General features: G+C 42.4%; 1 protein-coding gene across 1 annotated transcript in view; it reads left to right on the top strand.

The window, feature by feature from the left end:
• Positions 1–17,420, top strand: part of ATP8A2 (ATPase phospholipid transporting 8A2) — a 654,052-nt gene that overhangs the window by 307,471 nt on the left and 329,161 nt on the right. Inside the window, exon 25 of the mRNA XM_017537537.2 lies at positions 15,650–15,822. Within this exon, the coding sequence (XP_017393026.1) occupies positions 15,650–15,822 (173 nt within the window). The remainder of the gene's footprint in view (positions 1–15,649; positions 15,823–17,420) is intronic.

Below are 17,420 nucleotides of genomic sequence, written 5' to 3'. Positions count from 1 at the left end.
TTAATTTTTAGCAGAGACTGGGTTTCACCATGTTGGCCAGGCTGGTCTCAGACTCCTGACCTCATGATTCACCTGCCTCAGCCTCCCAAAGTGCTGGGATTACAAATGTGAGCCACTGCACCCGGTCTAAAAAGTATTTTTTTTTAATGGAATGAACAATTAACCTCTTGTCAACCTACTGATTGTATTTCCTGGCCACTCAGATTCACTGTCCGGACCTTTTGTGCACTGAGGTCCAAACTGTCCTATTTCCACCCTCAGGTGAGTCTCAGTCTTCTTGACTGCGGCCCTGAATGCCCAGGATTCTGATGGGCTCCTGCTTCCTAAAACCTTCTCGATTTTCATCCATGACTCTTAACAGCTCATGACACTGCGTTCTGTTCTTATTTCTGTAGTTTCTGTTCCCCTCACTAATGTGTAAGCCCATCGAGAGCTGGGCCTTTGGAGTTTTGTGCACAGCTCTGTCCGTATAGTCAATGTTTCATGACTTCTTCTTGAATGTATGAATGGCCCACCAAGCTAAAGTCTCAAATACTCTTCAAAATGTCATCAGAAGGCCCTCGTCACAGCTCCATTGCAGAAGGCAGTCGCGGAGCAGAGAAGAGTACATGGCCCACAGCTGCTGTGAGCAGAGTGCTCTGGCCAGGGCCGGGGGTTCAGGAAGCAGCAGAGAGTCCCCAAACAAGAGTGGCAAGCATTTCTTCATCACCTGCAATTTGCTAGGTGATTTGTTTGTTTGCTTTTTTCACCTAGTGGGAATGGTAAGGAAATAACCCATGTGATCTTTTTCCATTCTTCAGACAACATTGATTGAAAGGTTATATGATCCACAAAGAGCAAGTGACAGCTGCCGGATGTTCACTTGAAACTAACAGACATTAACGGGGGCGTAGTAGTGGAAGTGACTCTCACCAGGCTGTCTCAGGCACAGCAGTGTCCCTAGAGAGCAGCTCTGGGTGTTCCAAGGCCTAGAGAGGCTTCCTGATCCCCCACCATCCCAGCAGGCCTCCCCACCACCGTCACAGGGAGTAGTAGGCAGCTCTTAAACCAAAGACCCAGCTCTCTCTCCATGGCACTGAAATTCAGCCACTTCTGATCTGTGGTCACTTGGTCCCCACCCGTCCCCAGTTCCTTGCATGTTGCGTTATCAGGGATTGGCTCCTTTTTCTGCTGGCCGCAAGCCTATTGCTTATCCCTGTTTCTTCCCTGGTCCTCTCACCATTCACCGAGCACTGTTTATTCTTTTTAGTAAATACACTTCTTGGTTTTGTCTGTTATTGCAGGCAGAGGTTAGGCTCCCAGCATCCTAAGCCCCATTAACTGGCCTGGGTCCTTGTTCCAATCCATCTTCTATACTATTGGTGGGTGATCTACAAATGAAAATTCAAGTATGCCATTTCTATCCATACAGACCTTCACTAGCTCCCCATAGGCTCTGGGATGAAGTCCAAGTGCTTCCTCCCAGCCTGACAGACACCCCACGCCCCAGCACCTTCCTGACTTGAGCCTGTGGCTCACCACACTTTACAGGCCTGGGATACTCACTGTCCCAACGGCCAGACACGCAGTGATCTTTGGCTGTTTTGTGTTGTTGTATCGCTGTTTCTTTCTGGAACTCTTGAGCCTATAGGATCCTGTGCACATTATAGGTCCTTCTTGGCTAAGAGTTAATTACAGGATATGTTTTCTTGCTCTGTATTTCAGTGTAAACATCTATCACCATGACCTTGACTCTTTGCCAGTCTGTGTAGGATAAAGAATGGTGACAAGAGCCCCAGCCTGCCCCAAAGCCCACTCTCTCCCACCCTAGTTGGTTATGGGTTCTGAACAGCCAGAGCCTCTTGGCCAGGAGTGTTTCAGGGAGAAGGTGAGACTTCTTCCTCGCTGTATCTTCAGTGCCAGGACCACCAGTGGAAATGAGATGTTTCCTCCATCTTTTGCTTATTTTTTTCATTTACTTATTTTTAAAGTTTAATAGAGGGTACCACTGCCATTACCAACTGGAGACTCTCATGTAGAAAGTATTTCCAATTTTATATGTGGTAACAGTGTCCCACATAAGCATGAGGTATTTTCCTGGCATAGCAGAGGATTTGTAGACAGCTGCTCTTTCCCCTCGCATAACTCTCTCTGTACTCCCCAGTGCCTGCCGATTCAGGGAGCACTGAGTCCTGCAGGCAGGGCTTTCCAGAACCATGCCCTGTGGGCTGACCTGCAGCCTGGGAGCCTGTGGGAGCAGGCCGTCTTCAGCCCTTTGTCTGGCACCTTTCTTTCCTTCAGCAGGTTCCAAATGTGAGCCCATGGTCCTATTTTCGTCCGTGGCTATGATCTTCACTGCCAGTTTGCACAGGCCACAGCTGCCACACATGCATTTAGAGTATTTTTAAATGATCTCCCTTCACTATTTCTCTTTCAGAAATTTTTCACTGTTTTCATTTGCTGTTTGCAGAAGCCTAAACACAGCCTGGGCAGGTTATAATTGTTCTAAGAGTCAAGGAGACTTTACGAGATAGTAAGTGCAGTGGCTTTATCTTCAAAATATTAAAGTTTAAATCTCCAAGAGTCAGGAAGTTAAATAATTAAGGTGAGATTACCATGCTCATTTTCTTATGCAGCATCTGTGATGTTTGCTTAAAAAGTTTTAGTGTGTCTTTTAAGAAACTGTTTTTGTCTTAAAGCAGATAAGTAGTTCAATAATTGTGATGCCTGTACCACTTATGTGCTGCTTATGTTGACAGAACATATATTAACATTTATCATTGTGAGCCAAATAAAAATCTTAATGAGATTAATGCTGTACTTTCCTTTGGTAAAATTAACCTGATATATTTAATCACATAGCTCATTAAAAACGCTCTTTGTAAACTTAAGTTGTCTAGAAAATAATTCATCCAGTAGTTTCATTTTTAATTTGTAAATTCCCATTGTGTTAGGTTTGGGTACTTTATAATTTTTCCAATTATCCAGGAGACTTTAGAAATAGTAAGTGGGATGGCTGTATCCTTAATATGTTAAAGTTAAAAATGTTAATCCCTAAAGGTCAGGCAATTAATTAAGCTGAGGTTGTTATGTTCATAGTAAACTATTTCTAGTTAGAGTGATGATATTAAATGTGGCAGTGATTTATTGTGTCCCTGACATATACAGTGACTTCCAGAGATCCACTCTGGGCAAATGGTGTGACAAGCAACTGTTCTGTGGGATTATGGAGGTCATTTTATACATGGCTGAGTGACGGCTTGTAAATGCTGATTTCATATTCTTCTTGTAAGAAGATAACACTTTGAAATAATTTTCTTATAGGAAAAAAATCATCTGTTTTAAGAATAATTCTTTGTTTTAAAAAATTACAAGAAGGATCCACAGTCAAGTAGTAAATGCTTCTTAAAACATATAAATTATTTTTGAGAGATTACTATACACAGCAGTTCAAGAATATGTTCGTTTAGTATATTAGAGGATTCCTGGTACTAAACTAAAAATCTAGTGTGGAAGAAGAAAATAAATTAAGCATATTAGAGTTGCTATTTAACATATTTTGAGAAATGAAAACAGTAAATATTTTCAGGGATTTTTTTTAACCTCAATAATTTGAGCCCTGTCACAACTGTTAGTCAAAATTTCTTTCAGTAAATAGTGGTAATTAATAGTGTTCAAACTTTCTAGGCTCTGGACCCCGAGTGCCTCATTAGTCTCTTTCTTATAAATGATACTTGATCATTAACAGCCGCTGCCAGTTTTCTTTTAGGCACCTACTTTCTAACTCTGTCCTCTCACATTGCCTGGGATGCTTTTTCAGGAAAATGTGGGTTTTTAGTAAATTTGATATTTTTTAAAAAGGAAGAAACTAAAATTAGAGTATCTCAGCTACCCTGCCAGAGAGCTTCTTAGATAAGGCAAACCCATGCACACAGTGTGTCTGTCCCTGGTGTTCTTGAAGAATCCCACTGTATGTGTCTTGAAATCTCAGCAAATGGAAATTCGGTTCATTCATTAAGCATTAAAAGGTCTTCAACTCACCATTGGTTATTTGGGAAGTGCAAATTAAAACTACTAAATCTAATACTACAAACCCACTGGAATGGCTAAAATTAAGGAGACTGAGCATGCAGGTGTTGGTGAGCATGAAGAATAGCTGCAAAGCTTACCTGTGAGCTCACCTGGAAACCCACAATGACTCAGGCACTTTGGAAAACAGTCTAACAGTTTCTAGGAGGTTGAACCTGCAGTTGCTCTGTGTGTGTCTGTATTGTGGTATGACTGGGTGACTCCAAACTTGAGTTTCTACCCAAGAGAATAAAAACATAAGTCTGCACAGAGACTAGTCACACAGATTCATAGAGAATTATTCATAATATCCTCAAAGTGGAAACAATTCAAATATCCAATAATGGATGAACACCTAAACAAATTGTGCTGTGTTCATACATTGAAATACTGCTTGGCAACAGAAAGAGTAAACTACTGACATGTGCGTTAATATTGGATGAATCTGAAAGCACTAGGCTAAGTGAATAGGTCACACAGAAAAGACTGCAAACGATGATTCTGTTTATATAACATTCTAGAAGAGGCAAAACTGTGGTGAGAAGAGGCAGGTTAAAGGTCAGCAGGGGCTGGGGGTGAGGGAAGGGATTCATTTGCAGCGTGCCAGGAAGGGACTTTGGGGATGATGAAAGGGTTCTGTGTCTTGATTGTGGCCGGAGTTACCTGACTGTGTGTACCTTTGGCAAAACTCATTGAATCATACATGTAAAATGGGTCAGCTTTATTGTATGTCAGTTGTATCTTAATCAAGCTGATTAACAAAAGAGTATTTCTGTAGAGGCTTAAATGCCAGTGTGAATTCAATAAATTGGGTTGGTTTATTCTGGTAAGAATAAGAGTTTTAAAAATTGGAAATAGAAACATTTTGTGGGAGGTAGGGATGGCCAGTGTAGAAAAATGTGTCATGGGGTAAGTGGGAAAAGATAACCTGAGGGTATGAGACTGGCACCTGGATGCTTTCAGGTGAGAGGCCAGACATCTCTTGAAAAAGTTTGCTGAACGCCTGTGAGATATCATCTCATCTTTCTTCAAATTATTAGTATTATAGATAGTCTTGAAATGTGATACATTTAACAGAAATTTCTCTTAGCTATTTACAGTCTTTAAATTTAGGAATATTCCTAGATCGGAACAAAGTAATATTCAGAGCAAAATGGTACAAGCTTCACCTGCCACCTGCAGCTGTCATCCACGGCCTCTTGTAATTACTTCGGCTTCAGCCCTGGCAGCTTTCATTAGCCCAGAGTGGATTTGCTATGAATTTTACCGTTTACACCCATTAAGTTCCATAAATACAAAAGCATTGAGAGTATTAATGCTGTCAAGGAAGAGGTGTGATTATGTTGGAAATGAATGTGAAAGTTAAAATAACGGAAAAGTGGCAGGAAAATGGTGAATGCAGCTGCACTGGATGTGGGAGGCTGGGCAGGGAATGATCTGAAGAATGAGGGAGGGCGATGGTGAGAAAAATGCAGCTGATGTTTGACAGGGGACAGGAAAAAGAGATTCACGAAGGGGAAGAAAAAGCATTGAATGTGTGGGATAAAGAATGAGTATTATCATTAGATACTCACTAGCCCAATCAATTCAGGAGAAGGGAGTCTGCCCTGGAACTCGAAGGCTAAGCATGGTGCGGTCGAAGTGCTGCTAATGAAATTTGAACCATCTGCTTTGGGCATGGTCAGCTCTGAGCCCACTGGAATTTGCAGGACATCAAAGTGAGGGCTGCAGCAGCTGCTGCTCCGTGGCGTCTAGCAGATCCCTCACGGCCCTGCCGAGCTGGTAAAGAGGGCTCCTGGTTGTGCAGATTTCAGTGATGCTGGAACCATTCAGTTTTGAAAAGGGGCTCTTGCCATCTGCAAATTGGTAGAAATGCATCCAGGTTCTGGAAAGTTTCCTCTCTCCTGGCTTGTTTATTAAATCCAAAGTGATTCACAGTGGAACCACCTTTTGGATCCTATGTACTCATAGGTTGAGCAGGGCTACACTTCCACGGTATTTCAGGGTTCACCAGATGAACCTCTGAGGATCCTCTATGAATCAGCAGATGCACAACGTCTCCTGAGATTGTCAGGTGGTGGATCACCTCCCAGGTTCAAGTGATTCTCCTGCCTCAGCCTCCTAGGTGGCTGGGATTACAGGTGCACACCACCATGCCGGCTAATCTGTGGTGATTACATAATTTTAATTTGTAAACTGGAAATGCAAAGGCAGTGCTGACCTTGCTAAGAAATATGAGGTTCACAATAGAACAACACTGGGGAAAAAGGTAGGTTTGGCTAAGGGGACAGTTGTCAGAAGCAGTCACTCACTTTTGACATTAAATGGTGTGTGTTTTTTTGTTTTTGTTTTTGAGATGGAGTCTCGCTCTGTCGCCCAGACTGGATGGAGTACAGTGACACGACCTTGGCTCACTGCAACCTCTGCCTCCCAGGTTCAAGCGATTCTCCTGCCTCAGCCTCCTGAGTAGCTGGGACTACAGGCACTTGCCACCATGGCTGGCTAACTTTTTGTGTTTTTAGTAGAGATGAGTTTTCACCATTTTAGCTAGGATATTCTCAATCTCCTGACCTCGTGATCCACCCACCTCGGCCTCCCAAAGTGCTGGGATTATAGGCATGAGCTGCCGTGCCCAGCCATGTGTGTATTTAATTGTGAAGGAAAATACAACTGTAGAGCATGCACCAAGAGCTAGAAATATACGGTTTAATGTTAACACCTAAAAGCAAATTCTATTTAAGGATTTGGGAATATTTTCTATCTTTCTGGGTATGAAATCTCCCGCCCCGACTTTTTATTCCCCTTATAACAGCTAAGTCCATTGTAACTTTCAGTAATTGGCTTTTTATTAAAATAAGAGACTGCAGTATAAATTTTAGCAACTGGGCTAAATGGGCATTAACAGGCCCTGGGATCCAACCATACTTTGCAACATTGTTCCTCTGGGAAAATGGATTCTAAGTGCCCAATAACTGCCTTACAAATAGACTCTTGAATCATAGTCCATTTGAGAATAAGGCACTGTTTGTGATAGTAATACCTTCGATTGGCTCGCTTGAGAATTGCACAGAAGGGACCTATATTCCACCACATGTGTGTGGTGAACCCAGCTCATCTGGGTTTGATCAAAGATTATTGCCGAGTGGGCATGGAAAGTGCAGGAATTAAACTCAAAGTAGAGGCTGGAGACACGTCAAGGGTGACGTTAGAAGGATGGACCTGGAGAGCTCTTAGTGGTAGGAAATGGATTTCGATCCCAGAGGCAAAGGAGTGTATCTGAGCAGATGAAGGGGTGGAAAAGAGGATGGAAGGATTGAGAATCAGTCATTTTCAAGTAAAGTGTAACTCAAAATGTACCAGGAAGGCTGAATAGCCCACAAAGAGGTCAGAGTAAGAGACATCCCTCAGGTCTTTCTCTCTCATTTTCCTTTGTTTTGTTTTGAGGTGGAGTGTCACTCTGTCACCCAGGTTGGAGTGCAGTGGCAAGATCTTGGCTCACTGCAACCACCGCCTCCCAGGTTCAAGCAATTCTCCCACCTCAGCCTTCGGAGTCGCTGGGAGTACAAGGTGTGCTACCACACCTTTCTAATTTTTGGGTTTTTGTCGTTGTTGTTTTGATACGTAGTCTTGCTCTGTTGCCCAGTTGGAGTGCAGTGGTGCGATCTCAGCTCACTGCAACCTCCACTTCCTGGGTTCGAGTGATTCTCCTGCCTCAGCCTCCCAAGTGGCTGGGGTTACAGGCATGCACCACCATGCCCAGCTAATTTCTTTTCTTGTATTTTTAGTAGACACTGGGTTTTATCACATTGTCCAGGATTGTCTTAAACTCCTGACCTCAAGTGATCTGCCCACCTCAGCCTCTCAAAGTGCTGGGATTACAGGTAGGGCCTCGTGCCCAGCCCTAATTTTTGTATTTTTAGTAGATACAGGGTTTTGCCATGTTGGCTAGGCTGGTCTTAAACTCCTGAGCTCAAGTGATCTGTCGCCTTGGCCTCCCTAATTGCTGGGATGACAGGCGTGAGCCTCCAGATCCGGCTGCCCCCAGATCTCTTATAGATGACCTCCTATAGATATTACGTGGAAACACTTAGAATAAAAACTTAAGACACATCATTACATTTACTAGTTCGTTACATTCTTGAGCACCTGCTGTGGGTTAGCATGATCAGAGCTTGGCAAAGGAAGTTTCTTCCTTCATCAAAGTTGCAATTCAGTGTAATTCCAGCCAACCATAAGAATGCACCAAACAAAGCAGGCTAGGTATCTAGAATCTGCCCATGAGGAGAAAATTTGAGTTTCATTATTTCATCCTTAATTTTGTGTATTTGTCAGCTGATTGTATTGTAAGATTTATGAGGGTAAGTAACATGAAACATATATTCTTAGCAATTTTTAAAATCATCTTGGGAGCATAGTAGGTACTCCAATAACTGTAACTTGACTGGTTGATTATAATAGTTTGGAATTGTGTAACCATCTAATTGAACTGGTTTTTGCTTGATGTACTGATATGGTTAGGCTTTTTCCCCACACTCAAATCTCATCTTGAAATGTAATCCCCATAATCTCCATAATTCTCATGTGTCAAGGAAGAGACCAGGAGGAGGTAATTGAATCATGAAAGTGGTTCCCGCATGCTGTTCTCATGATAGGGAGTGAGTTCTCACAAGATCTGATGGTTTTATAAGGAGCTCTTCCCTCTTGGCTTGGCACTTCTCCCTCTCACCATGTAAAGAAGGTGCCTTTTTCCCCCTTTGCCTTCCACCACGATTCTAAGTTTCCTGAGGCCTCCCCAGCCATGCTGAACAGTGAGTCAATTAAGCCCTTTTCCTTTCTCGATTAGCCAGTCTTGGGCAGTCCTTTAGAGTAGCATGAAAATGAACTAATACAAGTACCTACTAATGTACTGCACTCTTCACCAGTATGTGAGAATATGCCTGGTCAATGGAATAGAAGTGTAAAATTTCTGTTGTTGCTGCAGTATCACAGTAACGGCTGGTGTATCTACACATTGCAGTTCGACACAGCAGGGGTTTGTCCTGCACTCCCATGCAACCCCAGCTCCAAAAGACCAGTCCTGCCCTCCCACAGCCACTGGGCATTAGCAGCCTTCTCTCCCATGTTTGGTACTATGCTGTGCATATGTCTGTCACTACAGCTACCATTTTGTATACAAAGCTTATTCCAGAGGTAAACATGATAGCAGACATTGCTTTCACGCTATATGTCCCCTTTTGCCATGGTTCCAAATCACTTTCTTTCCTCTGAAGTATCCATGATGACAAGAATAGTGCTGCCTCACTAGTGGGTTCGAGCAGTTCCCTTCTGTCTTAGTCAGCTTGAGCTGCTGTAACAAAAGCACCATAGACTGACTTGAACAACAGAGATGCATTCCTCATGGTTCTGAAGGCTGGGAAGTCAAGATCAAGGTGTTGGTAGACCCAGCACCTAGTGAGGGCCCTCTTTAACGGATGGCTGTCTTGTTGTATCCGCACATAGCAGGGGCTGAGGGGGCATGAAACAAGCACTCCTGTGTTTTAGAAGGCACTAATCCTGTCACAAGAGGCCCCACCATCATGACCTAATCACCTCCCAAAGTCCCCATCTCCAAATACCATCACATTGAAGATTCGGGTTTCAACATAGGAATTTGGAGGAAATTTCATATAACATCTTTAATAGTTCGACTTGAAAATACTTCAACTTGGCTAGGCATGGTGGCTGATGCCTGTAATCTGAACATGCTTTGGGAGACCAAGGTGGGAGGATCTCCTAAGACCAGGAGTTCAAGACCAGCCTGGTCTCTACCAAAAAAATACAAAAGTTAGCTGGGTGTGGTGCCATGTACCTGTAGTCCCAATTACTCAGGAGGCTCAGGTGGGAGAATTACTTGAGCCTGGGGGGTGGTGGTTGCAGTGAGCAGAGATTGTGCCACTGCACTACAGCCTGGGTGACACAGTAAGACCATGTCTTCAAAAAACAAAAAAAAAGGAAAGAAAAATAAAAGACTTCAACTTAGTATGACCCAAGGATTCCCAGGTCATGGTGGGTTATGAGATAGTGAGAGGCTCTCAGAAAGGGTGACCACATGTGCTCCCCTGTACCCACATGACCTCCCTCTTTCCAACTGCCATTAAAACTCCAGCTCCCTTTTAGGTCCTCCCACTCTGTGCTCTGGGGTCAGTGGGAGGAGTGGGATTCTGCACATTTCAGGAACACAGTTTTCTGTTACCACATTTCTGCCCCTCGTCTCCAAGGATGCAGGCTTATTCTGGTGGGACCCTCCTTGTTGGTGTCCCAGAGCCAACACCATGATGTGTTGATGGTGGCCAGTGCCTACCTGCCTCCCATCTCCTCCTCTTGCCAAGGAAGAAGAACTATGTATTGGCATCCAGTCTGTCCTCATGTGTGCTGCAGAAATAACCCTAAGTAGAGAAAGTGTCCTTCCTAAGATGACCATCTCTGTCTCCATTTATGCTGTGCCCTCCCTCTTACAAAAAGCCACAGGCAATGGTCTCCACATTTCAGAGATTTTTATTCCTCACACTTTTTCTCCTTGGATCCAGGCATGAGTCCGATGGGGAGGCCCATGGGGCTAAAAGACACTGAGCTAGACTGGCCTCTACTATACCACTGCTCTTGCTGGGTCAAATCTGTGTACCTTGTCACATCTCTTTGGTGACGTGCTTCTTGGGAGGCTTTTCTGTCCTTCATACATTGACCCCCGGCAGGCATACCCTCCAGAATTTCCCACACTTTCCTGAATTTCCTGGTGAACACAACCAGGCTGCCAAGCTGGCATTTCTCCAAGTTGGGATAATTTTCTACCATGTGCCCCAATTCTAAAGGGCAGGCTGTTTTTGTTGATAAGGAAGGCATAGATGTTTTCAGGATGCTCCTCAGCCTTCTGAGTAGCAGGTACTACAGGCGTGCACCATCATGCCTCGCCAATTTTGTGCCTACATGTCCCTTTTTTTATAGTGACAGAGTCTCACTCTGTTGCCCAGGCTGGTCTTGAACTCCTGGCCTTAAGTGATCCTCCCTCTTTGGCAAAAGTGCTGGGATTACAGGCATGAGCCACCATACATGGCTTCTTTGTTTTTAATAAAAGTCCATTTATGCATAGAACATTGTTCTCTTAATGATTTGTCTATTATAGGCATATATCAGAGATATTGCAGATTTGGGCCCAGTCCACGGTAATAAAGCACATACTGCAATAAAGCAAGTCACGCTATCTTTTTTTTCCCAGTGCATATAAAAGTTATGTTTACACTGTATGGTAGTCTATTAAATGTGCAATAGCATTATGTCCTTAAAAAACCAATGTACGTGCCTTAATTTAAAAATACTTTTTTTGCTAAAATATGCTAACAATCACTTAAGCCTTCAGCAAATCATAATCTTTTTGCTGGTGGAGGGTCTTGCCATGACATTGATGGCTCCTGGCTGATCAGGGTGGCGGTTGCTGAAGGCTAGGGTGGCTTTGGCAATTTCTCAAAATAAGGCAACAATAAAGTTTGCTGCATCTGTTGACTCTTCCTTTCACAAAAGATTTACCTGTAGCATGTGATACTGTTTGATAGCATTTACCCACAGTAGAACTTCCTTCAGAATTGGAGTCAATTATCCCAAACACTGCTGCTGTTTTATCCACTAAGTTTATGTAATATTCTAAATCCTTTGTTGTCATGTCAAGAATGTCCACAGCATCTTCACCGGGAGTAGATTCCACCTCAAGAAATCACTTTCTTTGTTCATCCATAAGAAGCAATTCCTCGTTTATTCAAGTTTTCTCATGAAATTGCAGTACTTCATCACATCTTCAGGCTCCTCTTCTAATTCTAGTTCTCCTGTTGTTTCTACCATATCTTCAGTGACTTCCTCCACTGAAGTTTCAGATCTTTCAAAGTCATGGATGAGAGTTGGAATCAACTTCTTCCAAACTCCTGTTCATGTTGATATGTTGACCTTCTCCCATGAATCATGGATATTCTTAATGGCATCTAAAATGGGGAACCCTTGCTGAAAGGTTCTCTATTTACTTTCCCCAGACCCATTAGAGGAATTTCTATCTGTAGTAGCCATAACCTGATGAAATGTATCTCTTAAGTAATAAGACTTAAACTCTAAAGGACTGCTTGATCCATGGGCTGTAGAATAAATGATAGATAAGCATGCATGAAAATGACATTCATTCATCAATGATGTCTCCATCAGAGTTTTGGTGGCCCAGTGCATTGTTATGAGCACTGAAAGGAGTCATTTTGAAAGGAGTCAGTTTGAAAGGAGTCTTTTGTTCTGAGCGGTAGGTCTTGACAGTGGGCTTAATATTCAGCAAACCATTCTATAAACAGATGTGCTGTTAGCCATGCTTTGTTTTTCCATATCTAAGAATTGATTTAGCATAAATTTTCAGAATGGTAAATGAACATTGGCTTCAGCTTCAAGTCACCAACTTCATTAGCCCCTAACAAGAGTCAACCTGTCCTTTGACAGTTTAAAGCTAGGGATTGACTTCTGCTCTCTAGCTATGAAAATCCTAGCTGGCATCTTCTTCCAACAGAAGGCTGTGTCACCTACATTGAAAATCTGTTGTTTAGTGAAGCCCCACCTTCATCAATTATTTTAGCTAGACCTTCTGGAGAACTTGCTGCAGCGCTTACTGCCTGCCCTGCACTTTTATGTTATGGAGGCTCTAGCTCCTTTTTAAACCTCGTAAACCAATTTCTGCTAAGCTTCAGACTTAATGGAGCTTCCTCACCTCCTTTCAGCCTTCACAGAACTGAAAAGAGTTAGGGCCTTGCTCTGGATTAGGCTTTGGCTTAAGGGAATGCTGTGATTCCAGACCACTTTCTCCATACCAGCAATAAGGCTGTTTTGCTTTCTTATCATTTGTGTGTTCACTAGAGTAGCTCTTTTAATTTCCTTCAAGAACTTTTCCTATGCGTTCACAACTTGGCTAACTGGTGCAAGAAGCCTAGCTTTTGGTCTATCTTGACTTTTAACATGGTGCACCAAAACAATTTCAATAGTAACCTCAGAGGTCACAGATGGCAGATTGCAATAACAGATATAATAATGAGAAATAAGTTTAAAATATTGCAACAATTAAAATCTGACACAGAGACACAAAATGAGTCTATGTTGTTGGATAAATAATGCTGATCAACTTGCTTGATTCAGGGTTGCTACAAATCTCCAATTTGTAAGAAATGCAATTGTCTTTGAAGCACAATAAAGCGAAGCACAGTATAATGAGGTGTGCCTGTATTACATCAACAAAGAAGGCATTGCTTATGATGGCGTGTATTCACTGCCTGAAGTAGAAGAGATGTGTATTTTCCTTGATAGGGGAAATTGTTGTTATTATTAGTTTTTGAGATGGAGCCTCACTCTGTTGCCCGAGCTGGAGTGTAGTGGTATAATCTCAGCTCACTGCAACCTCCGCCTCCCAGGTTCAATCGATTCTCCTTAGCTTCCTGAGTAGCTGGGATTACAGGTGCATACCACCACGCCCAGCTAATTTTTGTATTTTTAGTACAGATGGGTTTTTTCCATGTTGGCCAGGCTGGTCTTGAGTTCCTGACCTCAAGTGATCCACCCACCCTGGCCTCCCAAAGTGCTGGGATTTATAGGCATGAGCCACTGTACCTGGCCCAGATAGGGGAAATTATTGATGAATAAATAGTAAGAGGAGGAAGAATGGGTTTTATTGAGTGTTTGCTGTGTGCCAAGCCCAGTGGTAAATAAGTTATGTTGATTTTATTAGTTTATTTTATTTAGCTTAGTTTATTTGTTCATAAGAAAAGTGCTATGATGTGTTTTTAGCTCCCTTTTACACATGAGAAAATGGCAATTTAAAGAGGCTAAGTATCTTGCTGAAGGTCACAGAGGTAATAAGTAGAGAGCTTGGACTAGACCCCAGGCCATCTGACCACAGTGCAGGGCTCTAGACCACATTTTTCTTTAATAAATCTTCATGAAATTGTCAAAAGTCACTTGTTGAGACTAAACACTGAACAATAAGACAGTTTTTGGGAACCTGTTTCTCACTTTTTAATAGTAGCTAATCTTCAGTTTTACTAGAGGTAGAAGGATTCTTGCTCATTAAACGTATTTCTTTAAGACTGTATGTTATCATATGATAAATTGCATATGAATATTAATTAATAGGGTCATCTTCCAGACAGAATAATTTCAGCAGAATTCTGTGCTTCCTGATTAACTTAAATCAGATATTTTTATGAGCCCCAAATACATTCTCATATTTGAGCCAGATATCCTATTCATAGTCATAAATTCACTGTGAAAACCAGAGCATCTGGTTTTTTTTGTTTGTTTTTAAAGAAACAAGGTCTCACTGTGTTGTCCAGTCTGGAGTGGTGTGCTCAGGGTTCACTACAGCCTCAACCTTCCAGGATCAAGCAACCCTCTGACCTCAGCCTCCAGAGTAGCTGGAACTACAGACATGCAGACAGGCACCACCATCCCCAGATAATTTTTTAATTTTTTGTAGAGATGGGGTTTCTCTGTGTTGCTGAGGCTGGTGTTGAACTCCTCGGCTCAAGCAATCCCTCCTGTCTCAGCCTCCCAAAGTGCTGGGATTACAGGCATGAACCTATACCTAGCCCATTTTTTTTTTAAATCTAAAAAATGTTTCTGTGCTTTAATTCCATGTGAAAATGGACATTACACAAGTATTTTTAAGGCTGGTAGTAACGTTTTGGTAGGTGTTGGAAATTTAACTTCATTAAATATTTTCTATAACATGGGAAAATGATCAGCTTGTTTCTTATGCTAGTGATGTGTGGAGAGAATGGTTTAATCTGGAGATCTCAGCAGGATTCAAAATTAATCTTTTGTCATATTTTTATATCCCTTGATACCTTTTGGATGCTTTAAAGATTATCTGGTGCAAACTGAGAAATGTTAGTATCTTCCATTCAAGTTCCAATAATGCTATCTTTTCCAGAAGGCACATTTGTTTATATGGAGTTTTCTATTTTAGGGGCACCAAGAATAATGTGTATGTAGTGTAAAGAAGTGGATTATTGCGAGGCTGGGCAAGGTGGCTCATGCCTTTAATCCCAATATTTTGGGAGGCTGAGGCAGGTGGATCACCTGAGGTTGGGAGTTCGAGACCACCCTTACCAACATGTAGAAAACCCGTCTCTACCAAAAATACAAAAATTAGCCGGGCATGATGGCACATGCCTGTAATCCCAGCTACTTGGGAGGCTGAGGCAGGAGAATCACTTGAACCCAGGAGGCAGAGGTTGCGGTGAGCTGAGATCGTGCCATTGCTCTTCAGCCTGGGCAACAAGAGTGAAACTCCATCTCAAAAAAAAAAAAGTGGATTATGTCATTGTAAATATCAAACGGATCTCACTCTGAGGATGTTTTCACCCATAAAACAGACCCAGAGGACATTCTAATGAAATTTTAATGTATGAATGTACAAAGCTGAACTGTTCGTATATTTATATTAGCATGTGTGTGTTCTCATTCTCATTTTGAGAAACTTAATTTTGAATTCTATTTTATTTTTGATGTTAAACACACACAAAATGTGATTCCCACCCCCCCACTCTTGTTTCAGGCCACAAGGGCAGCCATTACTCAGCACTGCACTGACCTTGGGAATTTGCTGGGCAAGGAGAATGATGTGGCTCTCATCATCGATGGCCACACCCTGAAGTACGCGCTTTCCTTCGAAGTCCGGAGGAGCTTCCTGGATTTGGCACTCTCGTGCAAAGCGGTCATATGCTGCAGGTAGGAGCATGCAGGCTGTACATAGTTCACGCTCTGCTGTGTCTGTATCCCGTGTTTATATAAAAGAAAGGGATGCATGGGAATTCTAGGTTTAAAGTCTCATATCAAAAAAAGGCAAAACAAAAATACAAATTTATTTTTAATTGTTGGTTCACAGATGTTGCAGAGGTAGCTAGTGGTTTTTGCATCTTTGTTTTGTTTATTGTCTTCTAAGAAGATAAAAAGAGTAAGAATGAGGGCTTCCAGTCACGTTCACCATAGGGGATAAACTGGAAAAACACTACCTCGAGCTGCTTTGGGAAATTACTGGGGTCCAACGTACTCCGCATGTCTGAGCTCAACTTCCAAGACTTGTGGGGCTTTGATGCTTCTTTTCTGACGTTTGTTGGGGTATTTCTTTTCAGGTAAGGAGCTTTGGTTGGGTTCATGTGACAGCAATTTTTGTGGTAAGATCTAACCAGAAATCTTTGTAGGTTCTTCATGGAGTCTGGGAAGGGTATTTTTTTTTTTTTTAACTGGCAGTGGTCAGAGTGGGATTGTTACATTCCATTGACTACTGGCTATGTGGAGGTCTAGTTCTGATAGAAATTTGAAAGTCAGACAGAATTATAAAGACAGTAAACCACTAGAAAGATGAGTGGTCACCAAAGGTCACAGAGAGCTGGAGGGGCAGGCTAGTGGATCATCGATAGTGAAAAGCCATGTCAGTTTTATGCCTGTGGTCACAGGATACTCAGGCACCATGGGGATGAGGACAAATTCAAATGTGTTTGAAACAATGAATGACAGGTCTGTTGTACCTTGAAGTCAGGAAGCCTGGTGCAGCTGTGATGGACTTGGTGCAGGGAGAAATGGCCAGAGCATCTGAAAGTGACATACACTGCTTCTGGGTTTTATGATGACCTCCTTCTCTTTTCCTCAAGTAGCTTGATCGTGATACAATTCACATAGCATACAGTTCACCTATTGGAAGCAATTCATTGGCTTTGAGTATATTCACAGAGTTATATGAACATCATCACAAACAATTTTAGAATATTTTCGTCACCCCACCAAGACCCTCCTGTATCCATTATCAGTTAACCCTGTCTTCCTCCATCCCCTCACTCCCACCCCAACCAATCATCTACTTACTTGTCTCTATAGATTAGCCTGTTTGGGACATTTCACATGAATGGAGCCATACAAGAGATGTTCTTTTTCTGACTTCTCTTTATCCCTGTTGTTGCATGTGTCAGTACTTCATTCTTTTTATGGCTGAATAATATTCCATTATTTTTTCCCCATTTATTTATTTTATCGCATTTTAGTTTTGGGGGTACATGTGAAGAACATGCAAGATTGTTGCATAGGTACACACGTGGCAGTGTGATTTGCTGCCTTCCTCACCATCACCTATATGTGGCATCTCTCCCCTTGCTATCTCTCCCCAGCTCCCCACCCCCCACTATCTCTCCCCTATTTCCCCCCAACTGACCCCAGTGTGTAGTGCTCCCCTCCCTGTGTGTCCATGTGTTCTCATTGTTCAACACCCACCTATGAGTGAGAACATGCGGTGTTTGATTTTCTGCTCTTCTGTCAGTTTGCTGAGAATGATG

This window comes from Cebus imitator, unplaced genomic scaffold (assembly GCF_001604975.1).
Source record: "Cebus imitator isolate Cc_AM_T3 unplaced genomic scaffold, Cebus_imitator-1.0 Scaffold103, whole genome shotgun sequence".
Taxonomy (NCBI): Eukaryota; Metazoa; Chordata; class Mammalia; order Primates; family Cebidae; genus Cebus; species Cebus imitator.
This window is presented reverse-complemented; position numbering and strand designations above follow the sequence as displayed.